At 36.5% G+C, this 14,049-nt stretch overlaps 2 protein-coding genes across 2 annotated transcripts; one reads left to right on the top strand and one right to left on the bottom strand.

Moving 5' to 3' along the window:
• The first annotated feature begins 661 nt into the window (after positions 1-661).
• On the top strand, positions 662-1,682 carry LOC114732824 (V-type proton ATPase subunit G-like). The gene is made up of 3 exons (XM_028920185.1): positions 662-770; positions 1,109-1,209; positions 1,316-1,682. Exons 1-3 carry the CDS (start codon positions 683-685, stop codon positions 1,460-1,462), a joined length of 336 nt encoding a protein of 111 aa, XP_028776018.1. The 5' UTR covers positions 662-682; the 3' UTR covers positions 1,463-1,682.
• Positions 1,683-10,511: 8,829 nt separating this feature from the next.
• Positions 10,512-12,528, bottom strand: LOC114732815 (putative serine/threonine-protein kinase). Its single transcript, XM_028920177.1, has 6 exons — positions 12,278-12,528; positions 12,062-12,170; positions 11,736-11,952; positions 11,405-11,642; positions 11,161-11,308; positions 10,512-11,040 (listed from the first exon to the last, which is right to left on the bottom strand). Exons 1-6 carry the CDS (start codon positions 12,364-12,366, stop codon positions 10,699-10,701), a joined length of 1,143 nt encoding a protein of 380 aa, XP_028776010.1. The 5' UTR covers positions 12,367-12,528; the 3' UTR covers positions 10,512-10,698.
• Between the last annotated feature and the right edge of the window lie 1,521 nt (positions 12,529-14,049).

Here is a 14,049-nt window from a genome sequence, read left to right as displayed (position 1 = left end):
CCTTAGATTATCGTTCAATCTCTGTTTTTGAAGTTTTTTCCCTCTTCTCCGAATGTTATGTGGGTCCGTTCGTGTTTGTATCATGAATGGCTTCTAAATCATCTATGATTCTAACTCATAGAAGGATAAAAATAAGATAGAATAATTTTAATGTAATTCTTTTACTATGACAGTCAAAATCATGGTCCAATTTTTGGTTGTCATTTTATCCTCCACAGATTTATCTGAAGAAATATTTTAACTTCTATATCCTTTTTTATTCATGTTACTATTAAATATTTTCTCCTTGTCATTTATAGATCGGCGGAGCCTACTGGTTCAAAACACAGGATTTTGCGTAAATTGATTTCGCTCCCCTTCCTGTTAAAATACCTAGCTTCTAGTTTGCACATTCCACGTCATATCGACCATTATAATGCTTAAATTGAGTTATTCCTCTTTCTCTGAGAGGAAGAAGAGATTCTTCTCTTCCTCTGTATACAGTCATTAACTAATATACAAGATTTTTTTTTTGAGGGGGGGGGGGAAGCGACTATTGAGGAGGTTTTTTCAGGCAAAATTAATCTATTCATGTTAACTGCCCAAGCACTTGCCCTATGGCTGTTCATTTTTTGGTGATACTTAATGGTTATTCTTCTGGCAGTTTTCTTTCAAGCATAGGTAACATTACTTCCATCACAGAATGGCATCCAACAGGGGTCAAGGTGGAATTCAACAGTTGTTGGCTGCAGAGCATGAAGCACGGCAGATTGTGAATGCAGCTAAGAATGGTATTCTTAATCTCGTTTGTTCCCCCTCCTCTATGCTTCCGTTATTGGCATGAGTGAATCTATCTCTTTCTCCTTGTATGTATTTGGCTATTTTTCATCAAAATTCACATTTGTAATGAAATGATTTAATCCAAAAAGTTTTAGCTCCTCCCCACCCCTCCCTCCTTTGTTCCTTTGTCTTTTCATCCTTACTTGAAAGCATGAGTGAACTGGTCATATGATGGGAATGGGCTTGCTGCTCAGACATGTGTGATTGTATAATCCCCAAAAAGAAAATATTAACATTTGATAAACTCCATTTGTTATTTCATTATTGATATTAAACTTTCTGTTGTTAGAAAAATTGGCTAGGCTGAAGCAGGCCAAGGAAGAGGCGGAAAAGGAGATTTCTGAATATCGAGGTCAGGTGGAGTACGAGTTCCAAAAGAAATTGGCAGAGGTGAGGCTATGCTTATGGTAATAAGTAAAGATATTAAGCTATTCCTAGATTTTGTTGTTATTAGTTATGGAGACCAAATTGTCTGCACTATTTTCAATGAACACAGAGTAGTGGAGATTCTGGTGCCAATGTGAAGCGGCTTGAGCAAGAGACTGAATCAAAGATCAGTCACCTCAAGACAGAGGCTGAGAGAATATCTCAGGATGTTGTTTCTTCTATGCTCCTCAAGCATGTAACTACCGTGAGAAATTAAGGTCCTTGATGGTGTATTAATGCTCAATCGATACCAATCATTATTTTTGAATTTATTGTTGATTTTAGATTGTCTGCTACGTAATAAGATTCCTGCTTTGCTGGAATGTTGTAACAAAAATAATCTGAGGCTTGTTGAACCAATCAATTTGTTGGCATGCACATTTCATAAAATTCCTTGTTGCCTTACGAGCTGGAATGCAGTTGTATTTTCTGTGAAAGTAGCCTCTGATTTTCTTACCCCCCCTTTCACTTTAACTGCTATACCGCCCATTCCCCTTATTCATGGCATTCTCCCGCCAAATCTGGGCCGGGGATATGTTCTTGTGGTGCGCAATATAGTTCTAAGGTTGAATGCTATGTTAAAAAACCACGAAGAATATGGATAACGTATAAATTCCTTTTAATTTGGGAATGCATATGCTGAAAGAGAATGACTGCTACGAGTAGCAGAAGTTTTTTTTTTTTTTAAAAAAATATAATAAGCTGTAAGGAGCAAAAAGATCCTTTGTTTTCGGGTGGTTATGCCTCTCTAGTTGACTCTTTAGTTGACGCTCTATTTGAGTCATTTTCACATCGTGTGCCTCAACGTTAATAAAAGTGATTTTAGTCTTTAAGAAAAAAGATAGCCAGAAATCAGAAGGCAGAAACTAGAAAAAATTGTTTCAACTGTAAAGTGGTTTTTGGGCAGGTTAATTGACCTCAGGGTCATATTAAACATGATTTTTAGTCCAACTAGCTTTATTTTTTTCTCTCCTCCTACTAACTTCTAAGACTTTTGTAATCACTTGGACCTTAATATGACTTTCACACCGAGAAAAAATAACTTCTAGCTCAAATAAATGTTTCGACTGACTATTAGGCCGCAGACTTCTAGACTAGAAGCTAAAAGCAACTCGTAGTTTCTTCTAGTTTCTGGCTTTTGGCCTCCTCATCTTCATTTCTTTCTTTTTTTTTTTCCCTCCTATTTTGAGTCTGCATTCAAACAGTTGTTTGTCATTATATCACACCATATGACTTTTATCCAATTTAAATTTTGTAAAAGTCAAATTAAAAGAATTTACTTTTATTATCGTTAATCCAAACACACCTTTATATAAGTACTTATAAGCATGTTTTTATAAGTTAAAATAAAACTTTTATCATATATTTATCTCGTATTTTATAAATTACGATTGAAAAACTGTTTATAAGTTATTTTAAACAGGACGTGATGCCAAACAAGCTAAACTCTTAAAAGAACTTGGATGATATTACTTTCTGCACAACGTGTCCATTTGTTTACCCATAACACTTTGAATCCATATTATGATATAATCTCAGTTAAAATACGTTTAAAGTTGTTAACAAACTGCATCTCTGTCGGATCTTCTTTTGAGAGAACGGGCAACATCCGGGGGATCCTATACGTGTGCAGATCCCACTTCCTACCCTACTTTTCTGATTTCTTCCCTGAATCCACACGAGAATAGATTTCATATCAGCTTTGTGAGGACTGAGTCTTTTGTATTGTTTGTCGAGTTATTTTTTCCGCGTTCGTTTACTGATACACGTAAAAGAATTATTTTTTCAATATAAAACTATATGTCTAGCCTATAAATGAAAACATTTCACATAAAGGACCTTATTTCTAAAATTATTTTACGTTAACCGCCTAAAAAAATTATTTTTACATGTTTCATGGGGCCAAAAACTTGTCGTCTTAAAAATTGTCCTCATTTTTTTTGGTAGACTATAAAAATCGCATGGTACTCTCAGCTTGTAGATGCAGTGGCAACACTGGTGAAAGGACCGGTTTCTTTTTAGTACACCTCCCTTGATTGTAATTCTAAGCCATTCACATTAAATTCAAATGGCATAATTAATATTTTTCCAAACCAATCCATTTGTGCTTGGATTGGACTTTAAGATCTAAAAGTCTCCTTGACCCATTCACTCTTCCCAAATGTTTTCGGTTATTATTGTACAGGCAGCTGCTTTCCCTCTTAATATTACTGTTGCCCTTACCCACACACACACGCACGTTTATATATTTGTACTTTCTTGCCCATTTATGAAATCCATGCTCCATGTTTGGGCCGCTTCCTTCTTCCCTTCTCCTTCCTAGCTCCACCATGTGTTGGTAGCCAAAATTAAAGGCATCCCAAGTTGCAGCACTCACTACACATCGACATTACCTGTTTCTTACTCACTGTGATTACTAAGCTTCACTGTTCGTGTCGTGCATGTTTGGTGAAGATGTTGCCCCAGGACCCACACATTATTAACAGCACCCTCTACAGCATTGATGATGCCACCTAAGGCCATCTCAGACTAACCCTGCATTTTATTTTTAGGACTTTTGCATCCAACAACGTCAAAACATCAAACTTTCACGCCAAACAGAGCAAGTAATCACATTACTTACTCATAGTATTGGCTTATGATCATGTCCAATAATCGGGTTTCATGAGATAGAATACTACCAATGCGTAGTATTTGAGGACTTGTTAATATCTGCATCGAAGCTCATAACGTCTCCAATAGCAGCTCGTCGTGGATAAACAAATTTTGGGTTTTTCAATTCATTATTGGGTTATCTTCTCAAGGGTTTGTATAGTATGAGTAACAGGGAGTGCTGGAACAAGGCATTCATTTGCGACTTCCTCACTTTTATGAGCATTCCTCCTCTGCTCTCTTCATGTCTCTCTCTGTCTATTCCTCTGCCTCTCTCTGCTTCACAATGAATTGGTCGTCAAGCAGCCCAGCTTCTATCATGTCTTTTGAAGCATCACCGACCTTTCCAATTAGTTTATTTTGCATAACCCATGATGCGTAATAATGTTAGTCTTTTAATTAACAAAAAAAAACGATTTAAAGTTTAAATATACAAACAGCATATATACATGTGAGTGGTCTGAATAATTATAAAACTGGTACAAGTGAACTTACGACTCATTATCGTTGGGACTATCACGAATTAGCTTTGTTAATGGTGCTTTACTTGCTTGAATGAATACTTGGCGACTCTCAATCTATGCGCTTGTCTTCCAATGGAACAGCAAGTCTTGACTGCTTTTATCTTCTGGGTCCATTCAGACAACTCTTTAGAGAAAATGAGAGACACAGAGGCCTTGAGAATCAATTAGGCCTGGCCCACTCTTTAGCCTGGTTTGGTGGCCACAAAAATGTTTTTTCTCACCCAATAATAAACTACCTGTCTGGATTAACTATTAAAAAAATAGTTTTTTTTAGTACAAAATAATATTTGAGAATGATTTTATTTAGTAAGTAAAAACACTTATTTTAAGTTAATTCCAATGGAAATCTGTGTTGAGTTTGCGTTTGGTACGGAGAACTAGAGTGACATTTGTTCTCGTATTTTTTTTGAGCTGAATTTGTTCTCTCATATTTGAAAGGAATTTGTTTGTCGTCAATCTTTCGGTCTGATAAGTAAGTGGGTGAAATATCAAAATTGCCCCCAGCTATTCCTTTCTTCGGGTCCTTCTGTCCCATTTGTTTTTTCAAGAGTATTATGGCCTTGTCTCCTTCGTTGTCCTTATAATTTTATACCCTTCGTTCGCTTTATTTTATTACTCACTTTTTTTGACAGGATATTTTATTTCTTATTAAAATCTTACCAAACAATATTTTAAAAATATCCTATTTTCTTTATATATGTATATATATTTATTTATCCCATTATATCATTTCATTAATTCCACTTTTATTCGTGCAGGCTCCATCGCGTGACCGGACCAAAAAAAAAAAGAAAGTTGGCCGGCTGCAAGACATCAGCATGCAGAAACTTCTTTTTTATTTTAAAAAAAAAAAGAAAGTACAGGATATTCTGATATAGCCATTGGTTTCTTTCTCTGTTTTTTTGGGGGGGGGGGGGACTTGTTAAAGAAACTGGTGATTAGATGAAATTTCGTTGCATGCAATAACTGTCTTCTCTATAGTAAATCCTAGTAAATGCGTAAAATGCAAATACTAATGATTATTCGTGGCAATCAAATGTGAACATGGATAAGCATAATCAATCTCCGATATGTCAAATCAAATGGCCCTCCTATCACCATCAAGGCCGGGACGGGCCCCGCCTGTTAAAATCCGAACCTGGTCGTATATTATGGTCTTTCGGCTCAACTAATCCAATTTGCTTCTTTATGACTTCAAATATTTTGTTCTTTTTTTTTTTTTAAAAAAAAAAATCTCATCTTCATCTAATTCCCACGGAAAGACTTGCCCGTATTCTCCATTTATTCCCTTAATCAGTGCGACCGAAAGGCGATATAAGAGATCTTCATGCAAAAAGAAGATATTGCTTGGATACGGGGTTCAAATTTTATTGCCTGAATTGCAGCCGAAGAAGGAGAAAACAAAGGAGATAATTGAGACAATCATCATCAAGTGCTCATCAAAAGGGGTTGGCCAAGGCAAACACAAAAGCTACTATATAAAAGTTCAAGAATGGCGAAAACTTGGCCGTGAGATTCCATGTTCTTCCGTCGTAATCAGGAACCAGGGAGTTGCATTTCAAATGATGATCAACGGGAATTAAAATATTACAATATGTTTTTTTAATGGGGTGAAAGGGTATGTGAATGGCAGGCCCATATATATGGCTTCCCGTGAATCCTTGATTCGGGAAATGGTATGACATTGAAGGAAGAAGGGATGATGATTGATCAGAAGGGCATGTGGTGCAGGGAGTGACAGAGAATAGAATCTTCAGTGGGAAGGGCAAACACACAGAAAGAGCCAAATACTGGAGTCGTCACGAAAGAAAGGGAAAGTTGTGTGTATTCAGAATGCGAAAGAGTTGGGTTCCAATCAGGCAGACACAGCGAGCAAAGCATCTTATTCCATTCCGTTCATTCCTACCTTTTCAAAATATTTGTTTGGTCGACCTTTTCCCACACCCCTCCCCAATTGGAAATCCTGCAGCTTTATCATCAACTTTACTTCTTTTTCTTTCTCTGCTATCTCTTCAGTGTCCTCCTTGCAGCCTTCTCCATGTGCTTTTGCTCCCGTCACTTCTCTTTCCTCTGCCTGCTACTATTCATTTCTTTTTCTCTCTGCTTCACTTATTCCCTTAATTTGTTTCTGGATTTCCCCAGGTTCTTTTTTTTAAATCATTTTTTAATCCATGCAAGCCTTATATCCAGACTTCCAGAGTTCATCGCGTCTTTGCTTCGGAGGATTGAGAGGCACTAGGTAAATACTTTATCTGCCTATATCATAAAGGGTAATAACCCGATTAGATAAGCATAAAATTTGTGGCTTCTCATGGATGTGCACACTTGTCTTTCTATAGTTTCGTTTTAACAATGATATTGGCGTCACTCCATGGAGTTAGTGCGTTAGTTCAAGTTCACATGGTAGACCAATGTCGCTCAATCATGAGAATCTAGAAGTCTGCCAGAGTAATAACCTTCAATGAAAGGAAGGTTGTGGTTGAAAAATTAAATCTTCCAACAGTTAAATAATAGTAATTCTCATCTTTATCTTCACTATGCACGTGTCACGGTTTACATTCACATTGTAGACCATATATATTTATGGAAGAAGTAACTTAGAGGAACTAACTTGTTACTTTTTTCTTTCGACATTTATGAACGATCTCAGTTAATTTGAAATTTCTGTAAAGAAGTCGGTTTGGAAAAGGGGGAACAAATGAAGAGGAAGAAATTATCAAAGAGCTTCCCCAAGGAGCTCCTATGTAAATGCTATGTGCTGTATTCCTACGTCATTTGTACTAAATAAACAGGCGAACAAAAACAACACGAAGTATAACAAGAAAAGGACAACAAGCAGGGGCAAAATCTTGTTCTTTAAAGAAGTCCAACTGGGGGGAGATAGGAATCTAAATGTGATCCAAACACTTAGAGACAAAATCGAATTCAGAAGATAAAAAAGGACCGATTCCCTTTCTGATATAATGGAAAACAACTTTGAGGAAGGAAGCATTCCTTGCGAGCTATGTTAAACCCTTCTCTTACTTATCCACCCTCTTCATCCCCAAATGTGAGCCCAACTCCCTCATGACTGATCCTAACCCACCCTGAGCAAGTTTAAACAGGAAAAAGACTAGTCGTCCAGGTAGATAGAGTGTTTGTGGAGCTTGGTTTGAATAAGCCCAAGAACTATATATGAGGGACAGTTTTGTCATTTGGGAGAGACCTTTCCTCCTCCTCCTCCAGTATATATGCTGCCAAGTTGCTTCTAACTGGTCCGTGCGGGCTACTCTTGCTGACTCAAACATCGCAGCTTGTGAAGCTAAGGGTATACATTTGGTTAAGCCTGCCTCATGGATCGTCTTCCATGGAGTGCCTGGCTCCCTGTATGCCATTTGCATAGCCCATCAGTACAGTGGTGGCCTTAGCGAATGGCGTGCGAGGAGTCATGCATGCTGTGTATTGCTCTTCATCGGGGCACATTTAATATATCTACCTTCTCATCCCATCTTCTTCAGTTTCTACATTCACTACATTTTTCCAACTCCTTCGTGCGTGATGACTCTACCATTTCTTTTCTTGCTTTGCCTTCTTTACTCACTTGGTTCTCTTGTCTAACTCTTGCTGCTCCGAGATTCCTCTGGACTTGTCTTGAGAGGTAGGTTTCGTTAGGTATTAGGTATACATATGTACATACTTTCAGTAAAGATCGTTATCATATATGTTGGCTTGACAAATTCACAAATATTCCTTGTTCTTCCTGTATTATCGTTTTGGTCGTTTGTTGGCTTCTTTTTGCATTTGTTCGCATCTATATATGACAAATGAATTCAAAGTAAGTCTATGGTTTTTGAATTGATGACTATCGTTTATAAGTCACATCTTCTCAGACAGGGTGAGCATAAAATGGAGCCAGCAGTCAGCTGAAATTTATATCCCCAGTCAATAGTTAGCATGCTTTAATTTATCCAGCAATGAATCATTGTAGAAATAACATCGTGAATTGGTTATGTTGTTTAATCATTGCTGTAGCTTTTGTTTAATATAATCCATGATTATTCACTAATTATATGCACACGTTCAGCTTATAATTTCTGCACACATATATTTCACACTGAATGGTATGTACATAGTTTTACCAGAAAACAGGGTGCCATGTATTTTTTTTTTACCGAGGGATTCCAGTATTTGATCATTTGTGGTGCTAAAACAAGTGAAAATTATAGCTGAGCATCCTCAGTCAAAGATATATATTTATATATAATGACTAATCTTAAATCGTCAAGTTATTTAAAAAAGATTTAAAGCCTAAAAATTTAAACTAAATATACAAATATTTTAAGACTTAGATTATTATTATATTATTCGATTTAAATCTTTTGAAATGATTTCAAAATTTGAAGTCGTTCATATTAGTATTTTTAATTCCGGTTCTTCAACTGTGAACTTTTACATGAATTAATCACACTTTTCTTTAGCTTGCTCAACTTGTAAATTTCAAATGGTAGTAGGATCCAGCTCTTGTTATTCTATTCAATTTTGTTAGGTTAGGCAGTGAAAAGTACTTGGAGGGATGCTGGGTGGCGCACCAAGCTAAGCAAAACAGGGCGAACTCATGATAACTGTCCTTTGTTTCTGTGTCCATTTTTCTATAGGGTCCTTTAATATCCAGGAAGTTGAAGACTAAAAATAACATGATTTGAAGCTTTTAGTATATATAGATGAGATCATCGCATGCAACAGTTGGAGATCTTTACTTGTTCAGTATGTTCATAAACAGTAGAATCTCAACCGCAGTTGACATAATGGCGGGTCACTAAGTGATCCTCACACGCAATGACGCCATGAAAGCCCCACTTCTTGATGCCAAGCTGCTTCTTCTTCAAGGAACTCGTTCGATAATTGATACTGTAAGAGATTGTTGCATGTACCTTCCAGACTGTCCCTTATCACAGAGTCTTTTTTTTTTTTTGGTGTGGGTGTATATAGTGCTGGATCAATTACATTCAATTATATTGTTGTAAACGCTGCTGAGACATCATTATCAAACACTAATAATGTCGACATCTATATGTAGTTATGTAATTTAGACATGGATATCTCTTTTCCCTCTTGCTTTTGTTTCGTTCCTTTGTCATGGAGTTAAAAACCCAAAAAGGAAATTTGTATGGAAATCGTAGTTGTTCAAAAGAATAATACATGGAAATCTTGTTTAGGGAACACTCCAAGAATCATCCCTTGATAAGCTTTTATTGAAAAAAAAATACATGGGTTATTATGATTGACTAGCCGATCACTCTTGAAAATATTTATAAAGAATTCGAAGTTATGCAAGTGTGTCAACCGCTTGGCAGGGGGGTCGATATTTAATCTTCAAGATTATGTTTGAACCTACTTCAAATTATGATGACATTATGCGATGACTTGTAGGTTTATAGTCATTGACCGATTGCTTTGAGGTTTCCTTGTTTTAGTCTTTTAACTCTTCCCTTCCTGTTGTATTGAAAAAAGAAATACTCCAACATGAGAATCGATTTATTGTCTTTTTCCGATCTTGAAAATGGAGACACGGGCAGCGAAATGAAGTTGTTCGTAACAGAATCTGAATCGGTTGGTATCAGTCTAATGTTAACATACGAGAGGCTGCTAAAGTGCCAAAGACAATTCGGAACTTGAAAGAGAGGAAAAAACAAGCATGAAACCAACTTCGGCGAAAGACCACATGAAAATATCCTTATGATCAGTACCTGACTTGTGGAGGCATGAAGCCTTGGGTCTTGAGAGCCCAAACCAATAAAATCACTTCAATTTAAAATGACGAAAGTAAGCTATATTGGTCAAATTTGACGGCCTCGCATGTCAAACTCTGCTCAACCAATACCTCCCAAACAGTGGGTTTTTGCCGCTGGTTTTGCAGGCAACTTTGCTTTCTAATTGATTAAGGTTTTAGTTGACCCGATCATAGCTGCTTGTTTAAATAATGAAAAATGTGTTTGGACATTAAATACTTAAACGGTCAAATATGACCTTTTTTTACGTGTGAACATCTTATTGCTCTACATATTTTGTCACGGTCAAACACAAAAGTATTCTATTGATGTTCTATTAACGTCGGCCTCTAATTAACTTGAATTAATTTCAATAACAAATAATGGCGGTCATGTACAAACTGATAAAAGTTACACGCTATGTTAGAGGCGGCGGAAGGGCAGGGGCACAATTACCTAGAAATGACTATACACAGAGAGACGAGCAAAATCAAAACTTGATGAATCAAAATCAATCCTGAAGAATTTATTTAACGGGCGACAATGACGGAACTCCAAATATCCTGGTTGGCTCCACTGGAAATGGATTCGGGACTTACAGTTACAGGCATTTGCTGCCTTATTTTGATGTTTCTGAGATCAGCAACAAAGCCTGGTTTTGAAATAGGAACACCTTCCATGTCATTAATATTATAGCTGCCGCTCAACATTTCAACGGCCTCTGTCATTCGTGGCCGAAGCCTGGCGATTTCTTGCACGCAAAGCAGCCCCACTTTTAGGAATCGAACTACTTCTTCCGCTACCAAGTTCACATTTGTAATCATAGGATCCACCATTTTTGCTAGCTCTTCGGCTTTATAAGCCGCCCACACCTGCACACATGTTCACACACACATTATTGGAACCCCACGTACACAGTAATGGATTGATCATATCTCTGTTCTTTATTCGTGCTTGTTTTCTCAAGAAAGCGAGAGGATTAAATTTCTTACCTTCTCTACTAGGAAACGATCCATGTCCTGATAAGCATCAACTGCCGGTTGGCCGCTAACAATTTGTAAGAGTAATACTCCAAAGCTATAAACATCCGACTTTCGCGTCAACTTTCCAGTAGTGGCATACTCCGGAGCAAGATAGCCTCTTAAACACATCACAAGAACAAACACACCTTAATTAGCTAGAGAACAAGGAAGATCCGGGTTATTTAGTCAAGTGTTGCGATGTGTTGTCACTTACAATGTCCCTGCGACTCTAGTACTGACGTAGGACTCGCCGTCCATAAATAACTTTGCGAAACCGAAGTCAGATAGTTTGGGTGTGAAGTCTTGATCGAGAAGGATGTTGCTGGGTTTGATATCTCTGTGGACAATGTGGGGTTTTAGTTGCTCATGGAGATAGGCAAGGCCACGAGCCACGCCTATAGATATGTTCCTCCTCAATTCCCATCTGAATTTCATCCTGCTTTCCTCTGTGCCTGCACATATATCATCAACCAAAAGCCAAAGTTATTTATTTCGGGGTCTGCTTCATTTACTACCTGATGCTTATCTACAAACCAAAGAGGTACCTAAAAAGGTGCGGGACAGGCTATTGTTTTCCATGTAATCGAAGACTAAATATCGTCGGGCTTCTTCGACGCAACAACCTTGAAGACTAACTAAATTTTCGTGCTTGATACGAGACATTGTGGCCAATTCTGCCACGAACTCAGTTTCTCCTCGCATGGATTCCAGTTCGATTGAAAGCACTTTCACGGCCACTACATTGCCGTTCCTAAGTTGCCCCTTTACAGGTCAAACACAAATTCAGTGAGTTTTGTATGATCATTAATTAATTGAGGTTTTACAATGGATCACATATCAAGTCTTTCAGTAGTAAAAGAACAAGAATAACCTTGTAAACAGAACCGAATCCCCCTTGTCCAATCTTGTCCCAGGAATTGAAACCACGAGTGGCCAATTTCAATTCGCTGCGAGAGAATACACGAAATGCTTTCCCAGTGCTTCCTTCGGGGTCATCTGCGGAGTAATCACAAACCCAGTATTAGATGAAAGAATTTAAATTAAAAAAAAAAACAAAGAGAGAAAAACAGAATACAGAAAGCGGAACATGTCGATCAGCGGAAGGGATATACCTAGCTGTCTTGGGTCTTTGACTGTTGCCGAGAAACAGGCGAGAAATGAACGAGGAATCTTCATGTCTGAACTGTGAGAATAGAAGCGTAAGCTATCGCTGGATGTCGGGCAGCGCGTATGATATACTACTATATAAAGGTTTTGGAAGCAGCGCACAAAATTTGGAAGAGAACAAATTTGGGGACTGAAGCTAACTCAGAACAAGAATACACGTTAACCCGGTAAGGTTGATTGAACGGGTTCAACTTTCTCCGATTTGAATTTGTTTTCTTAAATAATGTTTTCCAAATTCTCGCAGCTCAATTCCTTTCGGAAGTTTCGTGGGTTCTTCAACCCAATCTGCAACTTCTTCAATTGCTACTGGTGCAATAAAATAATCATGCCTTATTGCCTTTCTAATCTTCTTAATGTTAAATAAATTCATATTGTAATCTTAATTTGATTGAGAAAACTCCACGTGCCCTTTTTGCATGCAGGGTTTTGTTTACCACAAACAGCAATGTTGAATTGAACCACACGGATTAGCCGTCATTCCCTTCTAGCTAGGAAGATACTCCTCCGGTCCTTATTATAAGACCCCATTTGACTTTTTATTTGGTCCTAATTATAAGACCCCAATCTATTTTGTCTCTTATATTTATGCATTTTTTTTCCAAGATAATCCTTCTAATAATGATAGTTTTAGCCAATATACTTAATTAGCAAGGATATTTTAGGAATGACAACACTTATTTATTATAAATAACCAACTTAACTTACTTTCTTAATCTCCTCAAATAAGTCAATTGGGTCTTATAATTAGGACCGGAGGAGTATTATTTTTGTCAAAATAAAATAATCGATAAATTTCTTAGTTAAAATTTGATGAGTGAATACTTTAGTCACAAATCATAAATGTGTTATTGACAAACATCTGCTTTTTATATTATAATTAAAAATTGTGATTGGAAGCATAGAAATGATTGTGTGTGTAATAAAACAATGTGGTTATTATTTTGACTAAAATATACTACCCGTTTTTTAATATAAGATTCAATTGACTAATTTGAAAAAATTAAAAAATTTTAATAAATTACTTTAAAATATTATACTTACTATTTTTCTCCAAACTAATTTTTTTTGGCTTATAAATCAATACATTATTGCAATATATATAAATATTTCAAAGAGATAATGTAACATGTGCTATAATTAATAATTTTCAAGTTTCCTTAATTTTTTTAAAATTAGTTAACTAGGTTTTATATTAAAAATCAGAGTTAGTATATTAAAATAATTACTACTTCCAATCCTTAATTTAAAACCTAATTGACTAATTTCTGTGTATTATTAGATTATATATCAATTGATAAGTTATGCAAATTGGTTGGAAAAAACCAATAAATAGTACTCCTCCGGTCCTAATTATAAGACCCAATTTGACTTTTTATTTGGTCCTAATTATAAGACCCAATCCATTTTCTCTCTTATATTTATGCATTTTTTCCCAAGATAATCCTTTTAATAATGATAGTTTTAGCCAATATACTTAATTAGCAAGGATATTTTAGGAATAACAACACTTATTTATTATAAATAACCAACTTAACTTACTTCCTTAATCTCCTCAATAAGTCAATTGGGTCTTATAATTAGGATCGGATGAGTAATATTTTAAAATAATTTAATGATTTTTTTAAAGATGGCGACTGGAGCTGGGACGTAGTAGTTGATTTGCTTTCCAGATTTCAACAAAGGAGGTGGACG

This window comes from Neltuma alba, unplaced genomic scaffold, assembly GCF_004799145.2.
Source record: "Neltuma alba isolate B1F8T4 unplaced genomic scaffold, ASM479914v2 tig00012937_pilon, whole genome shotgun sequence".
NCBI classification, from domain to species: domain Eukaryota; kingdom Viridiplantae; phylum Streptophyta; class Magnoliopsida; order Fabales; family Fabaceae; genus Neltuma; species Neltuma alba.
This window is presented reverse-complemented; position numbering and strand designations above follow the sequence as displayed.